This window comes from Stenella coeruleoalba, assembly GCF_951394435.1.
Source record: "Stenella coeruleoalba genome assembly, chromosome: 16".
Lineage (NCBI taxonomy): Eukaryota > Metazoa > Chordata > Mammalia > Artiodactyla > Delphinidae > Stenella > Stenella coeruleoalba.
This window is the reverse complement of record NC_137162.1, coordinates 631,393-655,189: the sequence shown is the minus strand read 5'-3', so window position 1 is coordinate 655,189 and position 23,797 is coordinate 631,393. Positions and strand designations below refer to the sequence as shown.

General features: G+C 58.3%; 1 protein-coding gene across 3 annotated transcripts in view; it reads left to right on the top strand.

Annotated features, from left to right (window-relative positions):
- The first annotated feature begins 11,258 nt into the window (after positions 1-11,258).
- KNDC1 (kinase non-catalytic C-lobe domain containing 1) overlaps positions 11,259-23,797 on the top strand; it is a 57,578-nt gene continuing 45,039 nt past the window's right edge. For 2 of the 3 annotated variants that reach the window (XM_079899334.1, XM_079899336.1), the window contains exons 1-3: positions 11,389-11,724; positions 17,875-18,073; positions 18,345-18,403. In XM_079899334.1, the coding sequence (XP_079755460.1) occupies positions 11,623-11,724; positions 17,875-18,073; positions 18,345-18,403 (360 nt within the window). In that variant the 5' untranslated portion in view covers positions 11,389-11,622. Of the gene's footprint in view, positions 11,725-17,874; positions 18,074-18,344; positions 18,404-23,797 lie in introns of all 3 variants that reach the window. The other variant, XM_079899335.1, reaches the window with a different exon arrangement.

Sequence of the window (23,797 nt, the reverse complement as noted above, 5' to 3'; positions counted from 1 at the left end):
CGGGTGGCCCCTTTCAGGGACAACCCGGCAACTCAGACGCGTGTGACCGGGGTCCTGGAGCGCAGGTCCCTCCCACGAGCCGGTGTCCGTGGCCTGGTCCCAGGGTCGAGTCTCAGTCACTCAGATCCAGGAGAAATGTGTCTGTGTTGGGGCAAGTCTGGGGCCGAGGACAGACGATCCGCATCTCTTACAAAAGCCCGTGAGACTGAAACGCCGTCTCTGGGGTACATGGACCTGCGTGGCACCGCTGGCCACCAGGAAGGCCTCACCCCCCACCGAGGGCAGAGAGGGGGCCGCAGGGCTGAGCTCGGGGCCGGGGGAGCAGGTGGGCGGCACAGGACGGACATGGTGGGAGCAAGGGGTTGGGGCCGCAGTAGATGCAAGAAATAAGATTCGGGAAGGAGGTCCCAGGTCATGGGGGCCGATTGGACGTGGAGTTGGGGTCTCAGGTGGGAGACCAGGGCGTGTGGTCAGTCAGGGCGGGGCAGGCACAGGCCTCAGCGGTGCTCCGGCGAAGAAACCGGGGGGCAGAACAGCCCAGGAGTCAGGGGCTCAGCAGCCCCGGGACGGTGGGCGGGGTCCCTGCACAGGCCACAGCCTCAGAGCGCAGGGGAGGCCACAGACACACACAGGTACACGGGTGCACTCGGGCACACACACAAGCTCTGCTCAGGGACGTGCCCGGATAAGCACACGCGTGACAACACACACACAGGAGTGCAAGGAAGCACATGAGACATGCCGGCCTGTGTACACACACACGTGCACACTCAGGCTTCTTTCACCCCAGCCCTCTCCCGGCAGAAGCAGGTCCTGTTACCCACCCGGGTTCTTGGCCTTCCGCAATCAATTGAATTGATCAGAGGCCAGACAAGAAATTCAGGCAGGGCTGTACTGGGGCCCCTGCTGCGGCGGGGGAGTGAGAACAAACTACAGGCTCCTCGCTTGCTGGCTCCCTGGCGGGGCGGGGAAGAGAGGCCCGAGCTGGCTCCTTATATGGGGTGAGGGCAGGGGCGTGTCCAGGGGCGGGGCCGGAAGGGTGGCGTCCGTGGTGTGTCCACTCCTTAGGTGATGTTGTGTGCGGGGGCGGGGGCAGTGCCCTGCTTTTCTCCCAACACTCTGCTTTTGCTCCAGGCTCTTTGAAAGTGGAAGTTGGGTTTTTTGGTCTCTTTGTATCTTTTGGGTCCAGAATTTGCACCAACTGCGCATGCACCCAGTTATTTTTATTTCTTTTTAATTTTATTTATGTATTTTTAAAATATTTATTTATTTAATTTACTTTGGCTGCTCCGGGTCTTGGTTGCGACACGCAGGATCTTTTTTTAGTTGAGGCATGCGGGCTTCTTCTTTGTGGCATTCAGACTCTTAGTTGCAGCATATATGCGGGATCTAGTTCCCCGACCAGGGATCGAACCCAGGTTCCCTGCATTGGGAGTGCGGAATGTTACCCACTAGACCCCCAGGGAAGTCCCCACACAGGTCTTTTTAATCCCGCACAGTTTCTTTGTATTTTGTTGCTCTAGGAGACGTGTGTCCAGGTGCAGGTACGCAGTGCTGCCACAAACGGTCCCAGGTCCCAGCCTTTCTCAGTCCCACTGAGGCTCTGACCTCCCTCCCACCTGGCCTGACAGCCCCTGTCTGCTGTGAGCCCTTCCTCTCTGGGAACCCTGGGAAAGGAGCCCAGGTCCCTCCAGGGGGTCCCCAGCCGTGCCTCCAGGGGCCCCAATATCCCAGAGGCTGAGTGGAAAGTGGGTGGCAGGATCTTTTCGTGCCCCCATGGAGAGGCAATGGGACACCAAGAACTTCCCTCCATGGAACCTGGGCTGCTGGGGAGCCGATGCACGTCCTACAGACCCTCCAGTCTGCAAGGACTGGTCCCTGGAGACCCAGCAGAGAAGACAGTCTGGGAGCTGGGCCCTGCCCTCGGGGGCTGACACCCCAGCTTGCCACACGGGCTATGAGATAGGTGATCACAAATAAGGTGCAGACTGTCGCCGGCCCCAGGAGCCGGGAACAGACCCTCGGGGCCCCTGCGTGGGGGGTTCCCGAGGAAACACACATGCGTGAGGGATACCGGGGCCCCCGAAACAGCTGGTGCCGTGCAGCTTCTACACACGTCACCCCATGCAACGTCTCCAAACGGGGGGGGGGGAGGGGGTGGAGGCAAGCCTCCCACTGTCTACAGACCGCCCCCACCGCCAGGTGGTCGCAGTGCAGCTGGGACTTGGCTGACGAACAGCGGGCTCTGTGTGGCCTGCGGGCAGCCAGTCTGTGCCACCGCCGCTGCGAGGATGGATCCTGGACAGACGTTGGGGGGCCCGCAAAGGCAGGAGGACCCCCGTGGCCGGTCAGACGCTGAGACTGCCTCTCAGGAGCATCGGCAGAGGAAGGGGAGGCCTGGGGACCAGGGCACAGGGCACAGGGCTCGAAGGGTCTGGGTGGGGGCCGGGAGCCCAGGGTCCTGGGGGCGAGACTGCGGGGTCCGGCGGGAAGCACAGGCCGGAAGCTGTCAGCTCCTCGAGGGGCCGGGCGGGTGAGATGCTCAGAGCAAGATTTAAGGGGCCCGAAAACTCAGTAGTAAAGCAAGTAATGTTGTGACACAATATTTTAAAAAACCAAAATTGATACCAAAAAATCCACGGTGACCGGCATCAAAATCTTAAATGGAGACAGAATCAGTGTTACTGGTGGTCCCCCAGTGGCCCCAGTGTGGGTGTCGGGGATGCTGAGCTGACACCCAACTCAGAGGAGAGTCCACGCCCAGCATCTGCCGGGTCCTCAGCAGAGCCAGCGACCAAGGCCGTTACAGGGCACAGGGATAGAACAGCCCAAAACCAGGTGAAGAAATGACCCCAAACCAGGCGAAGCGGGCAGAGAGGTGCTGGACATGCCAGGATCAATTTGCAGACAGAGCAGCGCCACCTTCTCTCTCGTGCTGGAGACACACAAGCTATAAAAGTGGAAACGCTGAAGCTCGAGATGGGGTAGCCGAAGTGCCCGTCATCCTTGCCCCACGGCTGGGCCAAGAGGTCCAGGAGTGTGCACCTCACTTCACAGTTTACAAAGAGCTGCCACCTCTGAGCTGGGGCAGGGGGCGAGGCCCTGGGGGAGGAGGGGGCCCACGGCGGGTGTACAGTCCCTTCAGCCCCGCGGCGCCGGGTCCAGGAACCCTTGCAGGGTGCAGGGGAGTCGGGGTTCACAGCAGACGGCGGCCCTACCCGTGGCAGCGTTCCCGCCCACAACCTGCCAGCAGCTCACAGCGACAGGATGTGGTCAGAACCCCCACCTCCCCACACTCCCAACTCAGCGCCACCCGGGGAAAGCGAGCTCCCAGCCTCCTTCAGGGCACAGCTGGGAGCCTCCACCCACAGCCTCTTCTCCCGCCTGCCCTCCGCTCACTGCCAAACCCAAGTGCCCAAGCGGCCCGGCCAGGTGCCTTTCACACGTCACCCGTCAAACGCTCACATCCAGCCTCGTGAGCAGGCTCAGAGGGGCTGAGCAGATTGCCCAGCGTCACACAGTCAGGAAGGGCAGAGCCACAGCCTCCGTGACCAGCTCCCCCGGCGGCTCCAGGGAAGCAGCGCAGAGGCCACGTTCACCGGGCCCCAGCCTGCCTCCTGCACTGCACCGGACGAGGGGCAGATGGGGGTCGTCCATCAGCCAGGGACCCTCCGTCTTCACACGACAAGCCAGTGGCAGGCTCGGCTGTCTGTCTGCAGCCCACCACCCACATCTCTTCCCCGCTTGGTCCACGTCCTCACAGCTTGAGAGCAGTTGGGAAGTTCTGGGGACGCTGGTGGCCTCTGTGTGGGCTGGGAACCCGGAGCGGGGGGCGGGGCCCTTCAGAGCCACTTTCGCAGAAGGATGTGGAGGGGCCCCTCCTGAACCAGGGAAGTGGCATTGATGGATGGATGGAGCTCTCCAGGTGAAGCCTCCTTCAAGGCCTCAGACTGAGCTCATAGGATAAAGATGACGAACAAGTAAAGAAACAGTTCTCTCATTTCTACAAATGTTCCAAAAACTGTGGCAGGTAAGTACAAATGCCTGGGAGGAGCACCTTCTGGAATGTCCGTGAACACGTGGAATTCGCTCCATGAGCTGCATGGAAACATCCTTCACAGAAAGTGTTGGCCTCGGGTTCCAGGGGAGAGCAACCCCCCGCCCGCAGAGATGCATCATAAGGGGAGGGTCACAGCCAGCAGGGCTTGCAGACCCCACCCAGGGAAGAGCCAACCGGGGTTTGGGGATGAAGGATAGAACTGAACACCTGGTAAAAAGCGAAAAAGCCCATTCAAAAGTCAGACGGTGGGAAACACTGACGGGCGGTGGCCGAGGGACCCCTGAGAAGGCCTAGGAGCTCAGCCTGTGTCCCCAGCTCCGTGGAAAAGTCTCCAAAGCTGTGTCCTGCAGAGACTTTGGGAACAGGTTGCTGGGAAGAGGCAGGGCATCCCCAAAGGGAAGAAACCTCAGGGAGTTTGGAGCAAAGGGGAGACGGAGACCCAGGACAACAGGTAACTCCTGTGCCCTGCTCCCCCTGTGGCCCAACGGTCCTTGTGTTCAGTATGTCAAGCAACAGATAAAAGAGGAGAAATATAACCGTGTATCTGAGTCTCAAATCTTTTCACCTTTTCCTGAGAAATGTGCCCCAATGAAGTGCATTAAAGGGAGTTTCTGCTATTTTTCAAGAAACGTAAGACATCACCATCCAGGAAAGATGGTGGCATTTCAACATTTTGCTCACAGGGACCCACGGTATTAAACCAATCCCGCCTTTCATACATAGGGCTAAGAGCCAAGAAGCTCCACGTCTCGGCAATGTCTTGTTTAAACTGGGTTTAATTGAATTTATTCTGGAATTTTGTTTTTAAAGATCAACATTTGCTTTATGAAGGATCGTGCTAGTCTAAGGGCCAAGAAAGTCTCAGCTGGCCCTGCCTGTCAAATGAACGGACCCCCTTCACATTACAAAGGGACTATTGCCCCTCCGCTGGGGGCAGGGGTACCAATCACAGCAGAAACCCTTTCTGAAATTGGTTCCATGAACAGAAACAAAGAAAAAGAATGCTAGTGCCCGTGAGAGGCGTTGCTATACTTACAGACCCAGGACGGCTGCGCCCACCTCAGGGAAGGGCTAAGCCTTTGCCGGGACCCTCCGAACTTACCCGAAATCCATGCCAAGCTTTTCATTACAGAGAATCCAGAGCAGTGGAGGGAGCGGAAGAGATGCCTCAGGCACCCCCGCCCCTGGCACCACGGGGCGGCAGTCAGGACTCCGCCCTCGAAGGACCACAGCGTGAGGGCAGCAGGACCGAGATGCAGGAGATGATGTGTCACAGTTGGGTGGATTTGCTCCCAGACTACAAAATTAGTCTATCTTAGACGTTAGCACACTCACGGAATAGAGAAGATCAAGCCATCACCTTAATAGACACAGAGAAAGCATTTGATGCAATTCAACATTTATTTGTGATTTTAAAAGAACATTTGGCAAATTAGCAATAGAAGGGAACTTCATTAACCTACAAAAACCTACAGCAAAATTATCCCTGACGGTGAAGAAACGAAGCCCAGCTGCTCACCTTGGGAACTCAGCCAAGAGGACCGTCTCACCACGTCTGCTCGGTGCTGCGCTAGGGTCCCATGGGGCAGTGAGGGCAGGGAGAGGCGTGGTGAGGATGAGAAATGGAGAAGCGGGACTTATTCCCAGGGAGTGTGATCGCTCCCACAGCAAATCTAAGTCCGTCTCCAGGTCAGAACCACTCAGTTAGTGGTTAGCACATTGCTGGACACAACGTCATCGGACAAAAGCCAATTTGAAACGGATTCACTTCGCTATACAGCAGAAACTAACACAACGTTGTAAACCAACTATACTCCCATAAAAATGAATTTTTTAAAAAGAGCCCATTTGACTCCTGTAGGCCAGCACCAAACAGGAAACAAAATTTCTACAAAGATACAATTTACAATAGTACCAAAATACGCCCAATATTCATGACAAATACAATGAAAGAAACGCAAGTCCTCCTCACAGAAAACCACAAAATATTATCAAGAGACAGGAAGGGAGCCTGATTCGAAGGGGAAAGACCCACACTCGGGTTAGAACGCTCGCTGCTTCTCAGGCTCGTGTGCAAGCACACGCCACACCACGCCACTCGCACCCAACAGGGTCGTGACGGCTCGCAGCAGGCGGGCTCTCACGGGGCCAAGAAGAGCCCAGACGTTCTTGGAGGAAAAGGAGGAGGAGGGGGCGGGGGGGCGGGAGACTCGGAGCGTGGGGACTTCTGCAAGGCTGAGCACAGACCAATGGACAGACTCACACATGTGCACACTCGGAGGCCAGTCAATGGACACACGCGTGGACTTGAACACGAGCATCACCTCTGACCCGGCAAGAACACGTGCAGGTGCACAACGTGAGCAAAATACGTGCCAGGTGACACCCCAGACCTCGAGTGTGTCTGGATGCCCAGACGTCTGTCAGTGGTGGATTCGTGCATCTGACACCGCTCAGTAAAGCAGTGAGCAGACTCCCGCTCCCAGGACAGCTCTGAGCGAGAGAAGCCAGACAAAAAAAGAAAACGCGCACAGTGTGATTCCATTTATACAAATTACCAAAAAAGAAAAAAATGAGCAAAACTAAACTATTTCTTTAACGACATATGCTTAGTGGTAAAACTAGATGAAAAAAGAGAGTAGAGGAGTCTCTTCCGCAAGGGCAGGACAGTGACTGCCCTCGGGGTGCAGGGGGTGGATTGGGGGGACATTGCCTGCTGCTCTGTCTGATAGATCAGGAGGGTGCCCCTCTCTCCCTGGATGTCCTGATTTGCAATTTACAATAAGTTTCCCAGCGGCCCTTCTCTGGCACCGCAGGACCTGCCCTCCACGGCTGTGACTCCCCCTTGCTTGGGGCTGGCTCCCCCAGGGGCTGGCAGCTTTATCTTTGGCCCAACAGAAGGCAGGCTCACTGCCGTCACCTGATGCCGGACAGGTGTCCACACCGGAGCCAAGGAGCTCCGAGGTGGAGCCCCAGCCCTCCAGCCCAGCTCTGGGCTCTGGGGCCAAGACGTCACCTGGGTGTTCACGGGGGCAGCAAAGACCAGCAGTGCGGTGGGGGCATGGGACATCCACAGTCAGGGTTAGAGAGACGGGTGGTTTAGCCCAGGGAGCTCGCCTGTGACGGCCTCAGAATCACACGGTGTTGGGGGGGAAGGGTTAGAGACGCAGCTTCCTGACCAGGGTCCCCCCGGCACTCTGCCCACCTCTGATGGGGGCCCTGCCAGCTCCATCCATGAGGGGACCCCAGTCTCTCTCAAGCTCCCCAGGTGTGAGAAATTGCATCTGGGGTCTTTGAATGCTCCCAGTCGGGCATGTTCCCTAGCAGGACCGCTGGACCGGCAACCTTTGTGGGTAGCGACCTCACCCCATCCTCCACACTGTGAAGCACTGCTGCACGCTTCGAGAGGTGAGGCACTTGGCCCGGGGCGTGGGCGGCGTGGGCGGCGCGTGCTGGGAGACACGAGCCCGGTCTGCGCCCCCTCCTGGGAACCGTGAGCTCCCTCACGCGCTGAGCCCGTGACTCGGCCGCACATCTGCGTGACTAAGGACATGGGGGCGGCCGATCCACACGACATCCGTGAGTAAAAGGAACTGGTCTGGACCTGTAGGCGGTGCAGCCGCGCCACTCACTTCCACAGAGAGCGTGTGCACGGGAAGCAGGTGCTGGAAGGCAAGAGGGGCACGAGGGTCCTTGGGGACAGTACCTTCAGGAGGGGCTTCCACGCCTGGGGGCAGGGCTGTTAGATCCTGGGGCCCAGACCTCTGGGGAGGGTGCCCCATGGGCGCTGGGGTCCCTGGGGTACCCCATTCGGCCCCCCCTGCCCGGGAAGAGGAGTGGGGCAGGGGCTGCCCTCAGCTGCTCAGGGAGGCAGCAGCACGGGGACGAGCCAGAGCGTGCAGAGACCAAGTGACAGACACGGAGTGACGGCCACCAAGTGACAGGACGGCACAGGCTGCCCCAGCAGCAGGTGGGCGGGCTAGGTCCTGTCGCCAGGAGGAACATGGTCAGAATATTTCGATACTGTAAAATGAATCTCATGGTCACTGGAAACAAAAATGTTAAAAATTTTTACTTAGTAAGTATTCAAGTTATTAAAACTTACATGCATCTTTGTTGCAAGGTATTATGGAGAATCTGCAGAAACTTTCAAGCATAGAAATCTATCACAGTAGAGAAAATTCTGGCTGGAGTTAGATAACAGTAACGAGTTTAAGGAAAATGTTATGATGAACATTTCCGACTATGAAAAAAAATGTTTGTGTTTTTTTCTAAATGATTGCTAGTGGGTATCAAAACCACTTTGGTTTTTAGGTCCTTGGATATATTTACAGGAGTGACTAACAGCTTTATTTCAAAATGTCAATAATTATACCACGCCAGAAATTACATTCTTTGCAATTACTTACATTTCTTAATTTTTCAAAAATGTAGATGTCGACTTCAAAATGTACACGTGGTGTGACAGCTTCTCAAAATCTTTCAGGGAAAACAGGAGCTTTGAAAACCCATCCTGTACCACTCCCTCCCACCCCACATTCGGCCTGATCTACTGACAGCCGCTGACTGCACGGCGGAAGCCAGGAGAGAGCGTGCCTGGGGACACGCGTGGCGAGGGCCCAGCCTAGCCTGGAGTACAGCCTCCCTGGTCACTGAGGGCGGCCGGGGGAGGGCTGAGGTCTGAGGCCTGAGGCTCGGGGGTGGGCAGGGAGGGCGCTCGGGCTAGGACCTGCTTGGAGACAGAGGGAGGGTCTTGGAGGAGATGGGGGTGGAGGAGAGTGGGTCGACGGGTCCGGGAAGAGCAGTGAGGAGACGGGACTCCGCCAGGTCGCGGCCTTGGCCGTGGAGCTGACCGTGCGTCCAGGAAGCCTCTGCAGGATTCTGGCAGCGCCTAAGAGTCCCAGGAAGCAGACTTGCTCCCTGGGCATGTGCTGGACGTGCGGGTGGTGGGAGAGGCTGGCGCAGAGGCCGGGGCGAGCGGGCCCTCGCGGCATCTGCTCGTGAGGACTTGGCCTGTTTGGAGCTGAGCTTCAAATTAACTTTGAGTGGCGCCCAGGACTGCCTGGACGTCCTTGTCCCATTTGCTCTGGGGAGGTTGAGGGTGCCTGATCTAGACTTGGTCTGATCTCGAAAGTAATGTCACAGTCATGTACCAACACTGAGGAGCACCCACCACGCCCGAGGCACCAGGACACAGGGGGCCACGCCCTTCCAGGGAGCAGAGCTTGCTACAAACGCGGGCAAGTGTGCAAACACACAGTGAGACTCACAACACACCCAGCAGAAGCTTCCGGTCATTCCACTGAACAAAGAAGACCAGTGACCACAAACGCTTTGGGGAAGCAGGCGGGTAGAAGAAGGAAGGCAATGCGGCCCCTGCCAGGTGCCTCCCTAGGGCTCCCGCCGGCCCCGCCCCACTGGCCCAGGCCCCCTGGTCCCTGCTTGACCGAGGAGATGGCACACGCCCACTAAGTGCTTTGAGGCTGGAACAGCCAAAGCTGACTCAGCCGGCATCCACAGCCCGTTTGTTCTGCATTTTACCCAAATTGGATGCGCCTTTTCCCAAAGTAGACAATGCCATTGGGCCCGGAACCATTGGCGATGACACTGCTCCTTCAGTCAAGGGGTTTGCATGCCACCCCCCAATTCAGTCCTCAGCCCAGACCCCGGGCCCGGTTGCAGGGAGACCTGAGAACCAGGTGATAAAGTTGGCATCTTCCCTTTGAGACCCCCGGAGGGTGTTTAGGCTGGATGGCGGGTGAGGGGTGTCAAGGCCACACGCAGGCTTCAACAGCCTTCGACGCCAGCCTGGGACAGAGGGAAGGGGCAGCCCCCCGCCCCTGCAGCACAGGGACCCTGCAGGCAGGGCGCTCGGCTCCGTGGACGCAGGGCCCGAGTACAGGATGCAGCTGGAGCCCCAGGGCTCTGGAGCAGGGCCTGCCTCCCTCTGAGACCGGGTGGTGCCCACCGACAGCCCAGGCACTCATCCTGAGATGGATCCTCTCCAACCGCTGCTGCCCTCACCTACCCACCCGCCCGCCCTGGCTACTGCTCCCAGCTCCCAGACAGCCAGACCCACTTCTCTCAGGGGCCTTGGGTGGGCTGTACACAGTGGGGCTGCCGGCACCCCGGCCGCCAGACTGAGGCGTCGCTGCCCACGTTCCTCCCGACCGGGTGCTCCTTGCCCACCTGGGGTCACATCGCAGGGCCCCCGGGGCCACGAGACCTGAGCCGGGATAGAATTAGTCCCCTGCATCCTCGGACCTGGCAGGACCCGCCGCGAGTCAGCTTCCTTCGCCGAGGAGCATTTACATCGTGGCTGCTGTAAGCCTGGCCGCAGTGCCCACCGTCTTGTGGGAGCTCTGACCCCCTGCCCTGCGCCGGGGGAGGGGGCCCACCCGTCACCCTCCTGCAGAAGACGTGGAGGCTGTGCTGTCTGGCTCTTTGCTTCACCGTGAGGGGGCACCCTCCCTGGATCTCTGCCAGGCTGGGGTAGGGGTGTCCTGCTCTCTGCCCAGCCACAGGCCCTGGCTTGGGGCAGGGCTCGTCCCTGTGCTGAGGAAACCCGGTGAAGGGGTTAGTCACGAACCAGCAGGACTGCCAAATTGAGGGAGAGCTTGTCTGTTCTTTTGGTTCCCTTTCCACACCGAGGAGGCAGGCTGGCAAGGTCTGGATGAAGCTCTAATTATTGGTCCCCCATCCATGGGACCCTAACTCAAGAAAGGGGCAGGCCAGACCCCAACTGCTCAAACGGGTCTACTCCCCGGACTCTACCCCATTCCGCCCCCCCTGCCCGGCCCCCCCAGCCCTGCCTGGCCCTCCTGGGCACCTCTGCAGCCGCCCCTCCCCACCTCCCCGCGTGGACTGCGGCAGCCCCGCCCCTGCCAGCGGGGGCAGGGAGCGAGGGTGACAGGGTGGAGGGTGGACCACCCGCCCGGCACTCTCCGCGGGCTGGGCCGCGGCCCTCCATCCGTGTGCCCACAGAGCCCGCGCCTGCCCGCGACGCACCGCTCAGGAACACCGGCCACAAGGCTGGCCCCGCCCCCAAACGGTGCCTACCGCGCACAGGCCTCCACCCCTCCCCACCCCCCCGCAGTGCATCCCCCAGGACAGCGGCCAACGTCCCCGAGGGACGAAGTCCCCAGAACGCCCTCGGAAGCCCCCCCCCAGTCGCCCCCAATTGCCCGGCAAAGTGAGCACGGCCTTGCGACTGCCCCGACCCCCAGTCCCGCGCCCAGGTGCCCCCACCCCCGTCCCCGCTCTGGCGACACTGCGGCAGCGCGCGGGCGGGGCGCACCGGGGGCGGGGCCGGCGTGGGCCGCGGCGGGCGGCGCGGGGGGCGTTCCCGCGGCGGCCCTGCGCGCGTAGCCTTCCCGGCTCGCAGAGCCAGAGCCTGTGCGCGGAGCCGGAGCCGGAGCCGGGGCGCCCAGGCCGCTGGAGGGGCGAGGCCAGGCGGGGGGCGCCGGCCTCGCGTAGATCTCGGGCGGCGGGTGCGCCTCCGGCCGGAGCGCGGCGGCTCGGGCAGTGACTGCGAGTGTGGCGCCGCCGGCGGCGCACGGAGGATGCAGGCCATGGACCCTGCTGCGGCGGATTTTTACGAGGAGGACGGCAAAGACTTAGACTTCTACGACTTCGAGCCGCTCCCCACTCTGCCGGAGGACGAGGTGAGCCCCCGACCCGCGCTGGGACCCCCACCGTTCCGCACGGAGGGGTTCGCGGAGAGTCCCCAGGCCCCCTGCCCCCGGGCCAGGTCCTGGCAGCAGGGGGATACCAAAGCCCTTCTCACCAGCAGCACCAGCCTTCAGCGTTTTCCCCCAGAGGGGACAGGACCGGGGGATGCCACCTGGGACAGCAGCGGGTGGGCTGTCACTGAAGAAGTTGGCGCCCTGCGGGGGTGGGCTCCGGGTTACAGATGTTGGGGGGATGAGCGTGGGGGGCGCTTAGCGGCAGGGCCCGAGCACTGTATTCCTCCTTGCGGAGACCCTAGGAGGTCAGCGGAAGGCGCCGGCAGCAGAGCCCAGTCAGGCCAGACTGCTCAGGAGCTGGGGGCGGGGGAGGCCTCCATGACTGAGGGCTGATTCCTGCTCATAGAGGACAAAAGTGGCCTTCAGTCAGGAGCCCAAGTCCTGAGCCCCCAGCCAGGGTGCAGAGGGGCCAGGGTCTCTGTCACATGGGGCTTCTGGCCATTAACTGGGCCACTCTGCCCGCGACTCTGTCAGAGACGCCTCCGCACCCGCCTGGGTTTGCCCCTGTAGCTCTGGCTTCCCCGTAGTGCCCCACAGACCGTGGGTTGGGGTCAAATGAATAAACTCCGTGGCCCTTGAACAAGCCAGTCCCCGCCACACGAGAGGCGGCCCCCAGAGGATACAGCTGCTCCCAAGAAGACCCTCTAGTCTCCCAAGGCTGGGGGACTGTGCAGATGCCCTCCCAGCCCCTAGCAGGTACAGGCGCCCATCCGTGGGGTCTGCTGGCGCTGTTGCAGTGTTGCTCTCTAAATGACAAGACCCTCCACGTGCCCGTCTGGCCAGGCCCACCAGCGAGGCAGACCCGGCCAGCCCCCCCTGGGCTAGAGGGGGTCTCCAGGTCCCTCGCCCTCAGCCGGCCCCTGCCCACTGCCCCAGCAGAGCTGGTTCTGAGGACAGAGGGGCTCACGCCCTAGCAGCAGTCCTTCTGGTGGCAGAGTCTGTTGAGGAGGCTGCCGAGGCAGTGCCCCGGGGTGGGGGGGGTGCTGCCTCAACACCCCCCCCCACCCCGTGGCCTGGATTCGGCGTGAGAGCAGGCTGCGGAGAGGAAAGGCAAGGGAGTGAAGACCCTGTGGGTATCTCCGTGGCTGTGATGGCGCAAGAAAGGGCGCTCCCAGCCGGCAGCCCTCAAACGCGCCCCCCGAAGGACGCATTTCTAAAGTGTCTGTTGGGAGACTCACGTCCCCCCAAATCACTCCCCAAGGCAGACGCAGAACATGTGGTTCCCCACGTGGGGCTCACAGAGGGCAAAAGTGGCCTTCAGTCAGGAGCCCAAGTCCTGAGCAGCCTTCTGCACTGGCTGCCCCACACTTCCAGGGCCTCCTCCGTGCCTGGCACACCGAGCCGGTGACTGATGTCAAATAAACAGGACAGGCAGAGCCGGGACTTGGACCCAAAGCCTCAATCCCGAGCCCACCGTCTGTCCTGCGGCCGTGCCCTGAGGCCTCCTCCTGGTAACAGTGTCCCCAGCCGTGCACAGTGCATGGGGCCGGGGTCCCCGTCATCCTGTGGCCGTCACCTCCAGGTGAAGTGGGATGCCACGTTTGTAGTGGCATCCAGCCGTGAAGCTCGGGGCTCCTCAAACTCCTCGCACCCTCCCCGGTGAGAGAGGCATTGCCTTTGGGTGTGTTCTCGTGAAACACGTTGGGTGTGGTTGGTGTTGAAGGTTTTAAATCCCCGCCAGGGACATGTGACCGCCTGGCACAGCGTTGTGTAGTCAGGTTGTATCCGAAAAGCCATCCTGCGTGAGAGGAAGGAGGGCCATGCGGCGGAGCCCCGGGACGGAACCGTGGCCGAGGACAGCGGGCAGCTCCCAGGGAGGGACGGTGGGTGCCAGACCCAGGACTGTACAAGCCACATGAGACACAGGCATTTGCTGGTTATACAGCTAATTATATCAACTGACCACAGTGAGCTCAGGAAATAGAACCCTGTGGACCCCACCCCGCAGGAGCCCCTGGAACGTCCATGCCCTGTTGTGACCCCAGAGAAAATCCAAATTGCTGGTGGACATATGAGAAAATGTTTGACTTCATTATTATCAGGCAACACAAAATACACCCACTGCGAAAACCTTCCCACAAGTGCCAGGTTGGCGAGAACCAGAAAGCTGGACGGTGGCCCGAGTTGGCGGGGAATGGGTAGCGGCCCTGCCCCTCTGCCAGGGTGTAGGGGGGATGGAGTGGACCAGCCTCTTTGGAAAACAGTTTGGCATCCGATAGTGGGTGGGGATGCCTGCACTTGTGTCCCAGCAACTTCAGTCTGGGCACCTGCCCCAGAGACACATGACCCATGGGCGAGGCATAAGCACGAGAACTCAGGGTCAGAGACCACCCGGGGGGCGTGCTGAGGGGGCCGGCACCGCCCAGCAAGGTCCTGGAGGTCACTGCCTGCCCGGTCCCTGGCCACCTGCAGGCAGCACCACTGCATCGGTACAAGCTAAGGCCGGGGTGCGGATCCGGCAGACCCCAGGGCATCGGGAGGCAGGCGGTGCCACTGGCCTGCAGGGGCCTTCGGGGGGCAGGGCATCTGCCAGGCCCCAGACTCCCCCAAGGGGTGAGGAGTCCAGCGGGGCATCTCCCCGGCATCTGTGGGCCGGGAGCTGGGCTGGGCCAGGGGATCTGAAAGCAGGTGGGGAGCATTTGAAATGCAGAATGACCCATGGGTCCTGCGGCCCCACGTGGCCCTGGCTCGCGGTCTGTGTCTGCGGGGCAGGAGCTCCCGCATGGCTGGCGTGTTGCCGTCACTGGACAGCGGCCCGTGGCAGGAAGCCAGCACTGCCCTGTAGGACCCAGACTGGCAACGGGCTGCCTTGGGAAGCCGCGTCCTCTTGCCTCCCAAGCCCCCCTCCCAGCCAGGATGGGGGTTGAGTCTGTGCCCACACAATTGCAAGGGGGGCCCTCTTTCCTGCCCTGGGTGGTCTCCCCCTCAGATCTCCCCCCAGAGCCCACCCAGGCGGCGCCTTGCTGGGCAGTAGTGAGGTGTGAGCTCCAGTAGGCTTTCTGGGTCTGCCCGGAAGGCTGGCTCTATACCCAGGAGATGGAGCTGGCCGGCAATGACCAGCTCAGGCCACGTGGGCAGTGGCAGGAGGGAAGTCTCCCCAAGCCTGCCGCAGCCCCGGTGGGTGTCCGGGGGCGAGGCTGGAGCACAGGCGTCTGCAGGAGCCTCGCTGGCTTTTCTGTGTGTAGCACGTCACCACACACACACACACACACACACACACACACACACACACACACACGTGTGTCTCGGCCCGTGAAGCCCCTGCTAGCCTCCAGGCACCGTCCCCTTGAGTGTGGATCGGGGCCTCATGGCGTGAGGCTCAGGGCCCATGGGGTAATGAGCTGCCCCTCTGGGAAGAGCACAGGCTCCCATCTATCAGGGCTGGAATTTTGGGGCAGGTGGTGGACTGAGGGGGCCTAAATGGCCAACACCTGCTTCCCGGTCTCTCCCTCTCCTTGTCTTTGGCCCATTAGCCAAGGCGGCCCAGCACCCCCGCCTGCCCTACCTGGGCCGTGGATTCAGGCAAGGAAGGGTCATTCTTCCTGCCTGGGCCAGAGCAGGATGGACCGGGGGGCGGGCTGCGGGTCCCAGAGGGAGGTGACCGTGGGCACAGTGTCCGGGATCCGTCATCATGTGGCAAGACCTGCCCTGGGTGTGTTGGGGGCCTGCAGCGTCCCTCGGTGCTGTCCTGGAACTTGCTTCAGCTGAATCCCGCCTTCCCGTTGTAACAGTGGGGTTGCAGAGGAGCTAAGACCAGTGAATGGAGGCGTTAGCCACACGGAAGCAGCGACTCAGGACCCATGGAAGTTACCCCATAGAGTCACGCAGAGAATCCCCCAGCAGGAGCTCCCCCCAGTAGGTGCTCTCCCCAGCGGGTGCTCCCCATGAATGGGCGCAGGTCTCCAGCTTCCCCGAGGAGCTTCCACCTCACCAGGGCATCTTTCCGCTGGGCAGGGGCAGCAGAGGCCTGGGCCTGAGCAGGAAGCTGTGGTTCTGCCCTGGGCTCCCATCTCCTGGCAGCACGTCTGTCACAGCTGCGTGCCAACAGCCAGTGGAGTCAGCGAGGCCGCTGTAGGGGGACTGGCTCACTCACCCTCCTAAATAACCAGGCCCACGGGGTCCTCAGGCTGTTCGCTGTGCAGGCGTCTGTGTGTACGTGTGCATGTGTGTGCGTGTGTGCACACGGTGCCCAGGTGTCTCTCTAACCAGGCCTCGCGGGCATCCCCGGGAGCCTCGGGCTCTCCTGAGTCGTGAGGGGTCCTGGGTGGGGCAGAGAGGCCCCCAGGTGGAGCGAACCCGGGGAACCCAGCCGGGAGCTTTGGAAGCTGAGATTTCCGGTTCACGAGCCTCTCTGCCGCCCTGCTTTCTGCTATGCCCCGTCCGCCCTCCTCCCACGGTCAGTACAATACGGGAGCCCAGCAAGGGGCTCTCTGCTCTCAGAGCTGCCTTTTCCTCATCCATCTTAACCACCACCCCCCAAGAGAAAGAGTTGGGAGGGCCCAGGAGGATGTCATTGAGCCCCTCCCTGAACTGAGAAGGAACAGACGTGGGATGAGCCTAGTCACACGGCAGGACCTGCCGCATCCCCCTCCTGTAGCCCCCCCCCCCGCCACCCCGCATACCACGTGCTGCTTGGCCAGACACACACACAGCGGCTCCTCACACTGCTGCTTTCTTTCTGGGTTTAAACCCTTCATCTCCTTTGCTGTGGTCAAGGCCCCCGTGCAGTACAGGTGGGAGAATTTCAAGGGCAGGAGATGGTAGGCTCCTTTTAGGACCCGGCAGCTTGGCTACACGTGAGAACATCCTGTGTGCTGGAAGGATGGAGCAAGGAGGCTGGAGGGAGAGCTAGGTGGGGGGGTGGAAGCCGGGGCACCTCTCTTCTGTAGCACCCCCAACTCACCCCAACCCTCCAACCCAACTCACCCCGACCTCCACCCCCAATTCACCCCGACCCTCCCCCAACACACCCCGACCTCCACCCCCATCTCACCCCGACCTCCACCCCCAACTCACCCCGACCCTCCACCCACACCTCTCCCCGAGTCTCCGCCCTGTCCTCTGAGTCGGGTGTCCAGGACCCTTCCCGACCCTCCGGCCTGCTCGCCCAGGCCCCGGCTCCCAGCCTGGCTCCTCAGTCCCCTCCCCTCCTTAGGCTGGTGGTGCGTGAGCACGCAAATACACGGAGCTAAGCAGGGTGTCAAACAATGGCCGGAAAAGGGCTGTGAGGCACAGGGTGTCTGATGTGTGAGCCTGATGAGTGTGTTTGTGCGTGTGTGACTTGAGTGGATACATGTGGGCACGTGTGTGGACGTGTGGGTTTTGCACGCCTGTGCATCAAAGTCAGTAAGTAAATGTGTGAGAGCTGTGTGCATGCTGGCGTGGGTCCGTCTGTGCACACACACCTGACAGATAGTGTTAGCATGCTCTGTGCACACACGTGTGTGTGAGTGAGTGTGGGTGGCACAACCACAGCTGAGTCAGACCAGGAGGTGGAGCCCGCTGTGTGGGCGGCCTCGGAGTCTAGCTGTGCAGGAGCCACGCGACTGTGTCCTCCACGTGCACCGCCCGGAGCCGTTGTCCAGGCGGCTCTGCAGCCGTGGTGTCATGAGCATGTTCTCGCGTGTCCCGTGACTGTCGTAGGCTCACGTCACGTTCATGGGCTGGCGGCTCCCCGTGCACGGCTGTGCCTTTGTGGCGACAGCTCCGTCTTCCCTCACCCGCTTGCAAGCTGGAAAGGTGAGGCTCCCTGCCTGCCCACCGAGGTCTGTGTGCTGAGCCCGTGGGGCCGGGCCAACGGCGGGGGGCCGCACAGTCTGGGACGAAGGGCAGGCTGGGCAAACACCTGCTCCAGCAGCAGCCAGCACGTGCTCTGCGGCTCCTGGCGTCCAGGAACTGTGGGATGTCGTCTGGTGGGGTTTTTTAAGACGTTGCCGACATAGAATGAAACGTTGCGGCGTGGCGTCTGCTTCCCGGGAGCTGTCTGGACGTTGGGGGCTGCGGGGGCCTGTCCCCAGGCCCGCGGCCCCTCTGCCGGCGCCCGCAGCTCAGCCCAGGCCTGTCTTGCAGGAGAACGTGTCCCTGGCCGACATCCTCTCCCTGCGGGACAGCGGTCTCAGCGAGCGGGAGGCCTGGGCCGTGTGCCTGGAGTGCAGCCTGTCCATGAGGAGCGTCGCGCACTCGGCCATCTTCCAGACCCTGTGCATCACGCCCGACACCCTGGCCTTCAACACCAGCGGGAATGTGTGCTTCATGGAGCAGCTCAGCGGTGAGGCCTGGGCGGGCGCCCGCAGGGGAACATGAACGCAGAGTCCAGCGGACGCGGGCCCTCCCTGGGCCGATGGTCCGGGAGCCGGGTTTCCATGGTAACCTGCTGGTACCTCCGCCCCTCCCCACCGTTGTGAGGCTCAGGACGCGCTGGTTCTCGCAGCTCCCCATCCCGGGAGAGCCTGGAGGCCTCTCTTCCCCAGTGACCCGGGTGGGGAGTAGTGGGAACGGAGGGTCGCCGTGTGACCCGGCGCCTTCTCTTCCCTTCCCAGACGACCCCGAGGGAGCCTTTGTCCCCCCGGAGTTCGATGTGACTGGGAACACCTTTGAGGTAAGTGGCAGCAGGTGGGCCAGTGCCCGGCCCCCCTCCTACCGTCACCTGGTGGCAGTGAGCGCCTGCGGTCGGCACGCCCACCTCTGTCCCCTCAGGTCCCCAGCGACTTGGCCGCAGCGATAGCCCGCGTCCGGCCACACGCTTCTCACTACAGCGCGTAGCATGTTGTCTGAGTGCGAATTTACTATATTTAAGATGCTAAAAGTGCCTGAAATTACCGGTGTTGACTGACGGGGGTCACAGCTCCCCTGAGGGATTGGCAGGGGCAGCTCACGGCCCCAGAGAATCAGCCACGCCTAGGACAAGGCCAAGGTCACTGGGGCCCCTGGGCACCCCCAGTGCAGCGAGGTGGGCAGGGGACCTAGAGAAGGGAGGGGGCCCGCTCGTGCCTTCACTTTCTAAAAAGAGTCTCCTGCTGCGTCTTAGCTTCTGGAACTTCCTTTTATGTGACTTCCCTAGACTCCTCCGCACCGGGTGTCATGACCTTCATGGGGGGAGGCCTGGTGGGGTCAGCGCTGCTCCCCGTGGCCTCCGTGTGTCCAGTGAGAGCTCCCAGCGGGCTGGCGGGGTCACTTGCAGAGCAGGGCAACTCTTTCCTGTGGGGCTGCCTGAGGTGCGCTCCCACCACCGCCCAGAGACCCCTCACACCCCCTCCTGCGGGATCGGTTCCACTGGGATCGCCAGGGGTTGCGTTCCTGTCGGTCAGGACAGTGGGCTTGCAGGTGGTGGGGTGGGGACCCCCTCTGTGGGAGAGCCCATTTCCATCCAGTTGCTCAGCTTTTCTCCCTGTATTTTCGTCCGTTTTGTCAGGACTGCAAATGCCATGTCCACCGTGTGTCTCACTTCCTTGAAGGCAGCAGTTCTCAAACTTTTTGGTTCTTGGAACCCTTTACACTCCTAAAAATCACCGAGTGCCCAAAGAGCTTTGTTTCTGTGAGTTATATCTGCCAGTACTCACTGTATTACAGGTTAAAACGGAGAAATGCATAAAAAGTCTACCTATTAATTAATTCAGTGACACCCGTAAACCCATTGCACGGTAGCACATATAACACACTTCCGTGAGAAGTGACAGTGTTCCCCTCCAGAAAACGCAGTGAGGAGCGTGGCATCACTTTACATGTTTGTAAATCTCTTGGATGCCCGGCTCAGCAGAGGCCTGGGTTCTCACGGCCGCGTCTGCGTCCAGTCTGCTCTGACAGCACAGGCCCGCGGCCCTGGCAGCCTCCACGGCCTGTTGCTGGGAAATTGTTTGGCCGCTGGAACCCCGCTTTGAGAAAAGCTGCCTGAAGGCCTCCTCTGATGGAAAAAAATGTTTCTCATTTCTAATACAGTCCAATTCTTGGTGTTTTCTTTCACTGTGTTTTTTTGTGCCTTAAGAAGCCTTGCCAGCCACGAGATCCAACAGATATTTACTGACATTTTCTACCAAGAGTTTTAAAGTTTTGTTCTTCACATTTAATCCGCCTGAGGCTGATTTTTTATTTATTTATTTATTTATTTGGCTGCGGCAGGTCTTTAGTTGCGGCAGGTCTTTTAGCTGCAGGATCTTTAGTTGCAGCATGTGGGATCTAGTTCCCTAAGCAGGGATCGAATCAAACCCGGGCCCCCGGCATTGGGAGCGTGGAGTCTTAACCACTGGACCTGCAGGCAGTGCCGAGGTGGATTTGTAATGTGTGTGAGGCAGGGGTCCAGGTTCCTTGTTTTATGTGGATATAACCGTTGCATGTGAGGCAGGGATCCAGGTTCCTTGTTTTATGTGGATATAACCGGTGCATGTGAGGCAGGGATCCAGGTTCATTTTTTTACGTGGATGTAACCGGTGCTCCCAGCTGTTAGTTGCCTGGCCCCGGTACACGTCACCTAAGCCATATACACCCCAGTTTCAGACAAAGCTGGGTCTGCTTCCCGGGCCTCTGCCCTAGTCCATGGCGGTCGGCCCACCACTGCACTAAAGCTGCGTTTATTGACCGGAGCTCCACCGCGAGCCCAGCATCTCACAGCGAACGTGCCCGGTCCCTGTTCTTTTCAGAAGCGTTCCGACTATGCTTAACTCTTTATTCTTCCACATCAATTTGAGAATTAGTATCAAGTTCCAGGAAAAGCTCTGTTGGCATTTTGACTAGAATGGCTCTGAATGTATAGGTGAGTTTGGGGAGAATTCATACGCCTGTGGTATGTTATACATGTTATATCTCTCCATTTATTTAGCTCTCATTTACTGTCTCAGTAACATTTTAAAGCCTTTATTGTAAGTTTTACTTGGATATCCTTTACTAGTTTATTCTCAGGAATGAGATATTTTCTGACTCTATTCTAAATGGGTGGTCATCTTTCTAATCACATTTTTTTGCTTTTTGGGGCAAGTCTACAGAAATGCAGTTCGCTTTACCATCTTAATCTTACATCAGCCATCTTGGTAAATTCTTTTATTATTTCTGCTAACTTACAGAGTGTTTTAGTTTCTCTATTTAACTGATCAAATCACCAGCAGAAGGTGGCAGGCAGTGTTGATACCACTGTCCAAGGGCTTGCTGCCAGGTTCCCCTTCCAAGTGTCCTGAGTGGGCCTGGAGCAGCGCTGTGACGGGGTCAGTGATTTCTCCACAATCCTAAGAGAGCTCTTCCCACCTCCCCACCCTGGATGACGTTTGCAGCGGCCCCCTGAAGTCCCCACTGTGCCAGAGGGATGGAGTTCTATCAGGAAATGCTTCTGCATACTTTGAAATTATCATTAAGATGTTAATATCTCCTTTTTATTTTCTAGCATTAAATCAACCTTTCCTACTTAGAGAAACCTAAGCTGGCTGTGTCCTATTTTTTCTTTACACCGTTGCATTTGATTGACTAATGCCTGCTTTGGGTCTCTGTGTATTTTTCTCGAGTGGACTGGTAGTTTTCCATTCTGTTGATGTTTTTTGTTTGTTTGTTTGTTTTGCGGTTCGCGGGCCTCTCACCGCTGTGGCCTCTCCCGTTGCGGAGCACAGGCTCTGGACACGCAGGCTTAGCGGCCGTGGCTCACGGGCCCAGCCGCTCCGCGGCACGTGGGATCTTCCCAGACCGGGGCACGAACCCACGTCCCCTGCATCGGCAGGCGGACTCTCCACCACTGCGCCACCAGGGAAGCCCTCTGTTGATGTTTTTGACTCGTGTGAGCCCTCAGGACTATCCTGGCTGTATGTAAATGCCCCCGCTTCCTTTGCCGTGTAATAGTTTATGTAAGAATGGGATGGTCTGTTCCTTCAAAGTCTGGTCAAACTTACTTATGAAGCCATCTGTTTCCTTGGAGCAAAGATTTTTAATTGCTGCTCTATTTTTAATAATTATAGGATTTATCTGTTTTGTATTTCTTATTGAGTCAGCTTCTTGGTAAACCATATGTTTCTAAAAATTTACCCATTGTTACCTGTGTTTTTAAAGTTGCAGGTGAGGTCCTTTCTGAATCACTGCGTCATCGTAGGTGCCCTGTTCCACTCCTTGGATAATTTATTTGTACTTTCTCTTGCCAGCCTTGCCGAGGGGGTGGGGTTATATATTTTCTTAGTTTTGTCAACAGAAATAATCAATAACAATTCATAATAGGAAAGGAAAGAGTGTTATGTGAGCCAAACTGAGGACTACAGCCTGAGAGACACAGGTTCAAGAGGTACTTGAACATGTTCCGCAGGCTGCAAAATGGCGAAGGCTTGTAAAGGCAAAATCCACAAGATTCCCGAAGTTGTTTGTCAGGAATGAGGACTGGAGCTGCAAGAAGCAAGGGCGCTGGCTCAGCGCGATTGGCTGGGGTCTGAAATGGTGGCATAGTTACAAGGAGAGACTCGAGACCTAAGGCTGTGGGGGGCAGCTGCCGGCAGAGGCTGTTTTGAGAGCGGCCGGTGGTGTCACTGAGTCTGATAGGGTCCCGAATTCAGGTTCTCAGGGACGCAGGAATGTGTCTGAAACCACATCCACAGCGGCCACGCGGCTCCATCCTGGATGCCTGAACCACAGTCACTCCACTTTGATTTTTAAATATATCCTTTTCTTTAACGTTAAAGCAGTGGTACAATGTGTGTTCAGCAGGCCTTCAGACAGGCTCTCTAGATGAATGGATAAAGAAGACGTGCCATATATGCATATGTGATATATGTGTATATGTGATACATACACACACACACACGCACACACACACACACACACACACACACACACACACACACACACAGTGGAGTACTACTCAGCCATAAAAAAGAATAAAATAATGTCCTTTGCAGCAACATGGATGGACCTGGAGATTATCATGCTAAATGAAGTACATCAGAAAGAGAAAGACAAATACTATATGATATCACTTATATGTGAATCTAAAATATGACACAAATGAACTTTACAAAACAGAAACAGACACACAGACATAGAAAACAGACTTGTGGTTGCCAAGGGGGAGGCGGGTAAGGGAGGGGTGGATTGGGTTTGGGATTAGCAGGTGCAAACTAGTATATACAGGATGGATAAACAACCAGGTCCTACTGTAGAGCACAGGGAGCTATATTCAATATCCTGTGATAAACCATAATGAAAAGAATGCGAAAAAGAATATATGTATGTATAACTGAGTCTCTTTGCTGTACAGCAGAAATTAACACAACAATATAAATCAACTGTACTTCAATAAAATAAACTTCTTAGCAAGACAGGCTGCACGTGAGCGCAGCTAACGCGGCAGCAGTGAGCACGCAATGATTTGCCCCCGGAAGGACTTGCCGGGCCTCCTCTCTGCACCGGTCAAGTCCGCCGCCTTCCAGAAGCCTCCCAACCAGTGGGTCCCGTGGGGATTTCTCCCCTCTCTGATGTCCTGTAGCCCTGATCTCCTTAGCAGCCCTTCGTGTAGTGAGTGCTGAGTGAATGTCAACAATGATTGTAATTATTGTTATTAATATTATTAAATGACTGTTATTCCCTTTGCCCTCCTGGAGCACAGGGACATGTATCTTAAAAACAAACAAACAAACAAAAGACGGGCTGCTCTGACCAGCACAAAGTTCAAGCCAAATCACATATGAGCCAAAGCGACTTCCCCAAACCTCCATACGTGAAAGTTTCTTCCAACAGCTTTTCAAAGAGCCCACCTTGTATGGTGTGAGGTCTCCTGTCCTGTCTTGGTTTCTTGTTCTCCATCAATTCTGCTCTTATGTTCCAGTCTCTTTCTTCTTGTACTTGTTTCGAGCTTAGTGAGTTTTCCTAACTTGAGTTGGACACACAGCTCATCAGTCTGAGCTTTTCTTCCTTCCTAATATTAGGGTCAACACCTAAAGCTAAGAATTTCCCTCCGAACACGAGTTTTGCCACACGGCAGGTGCGGTATCATTCACTTCTGGGTGTTTCTTTATTTTGTTAAAAAAAGACTTTTTGA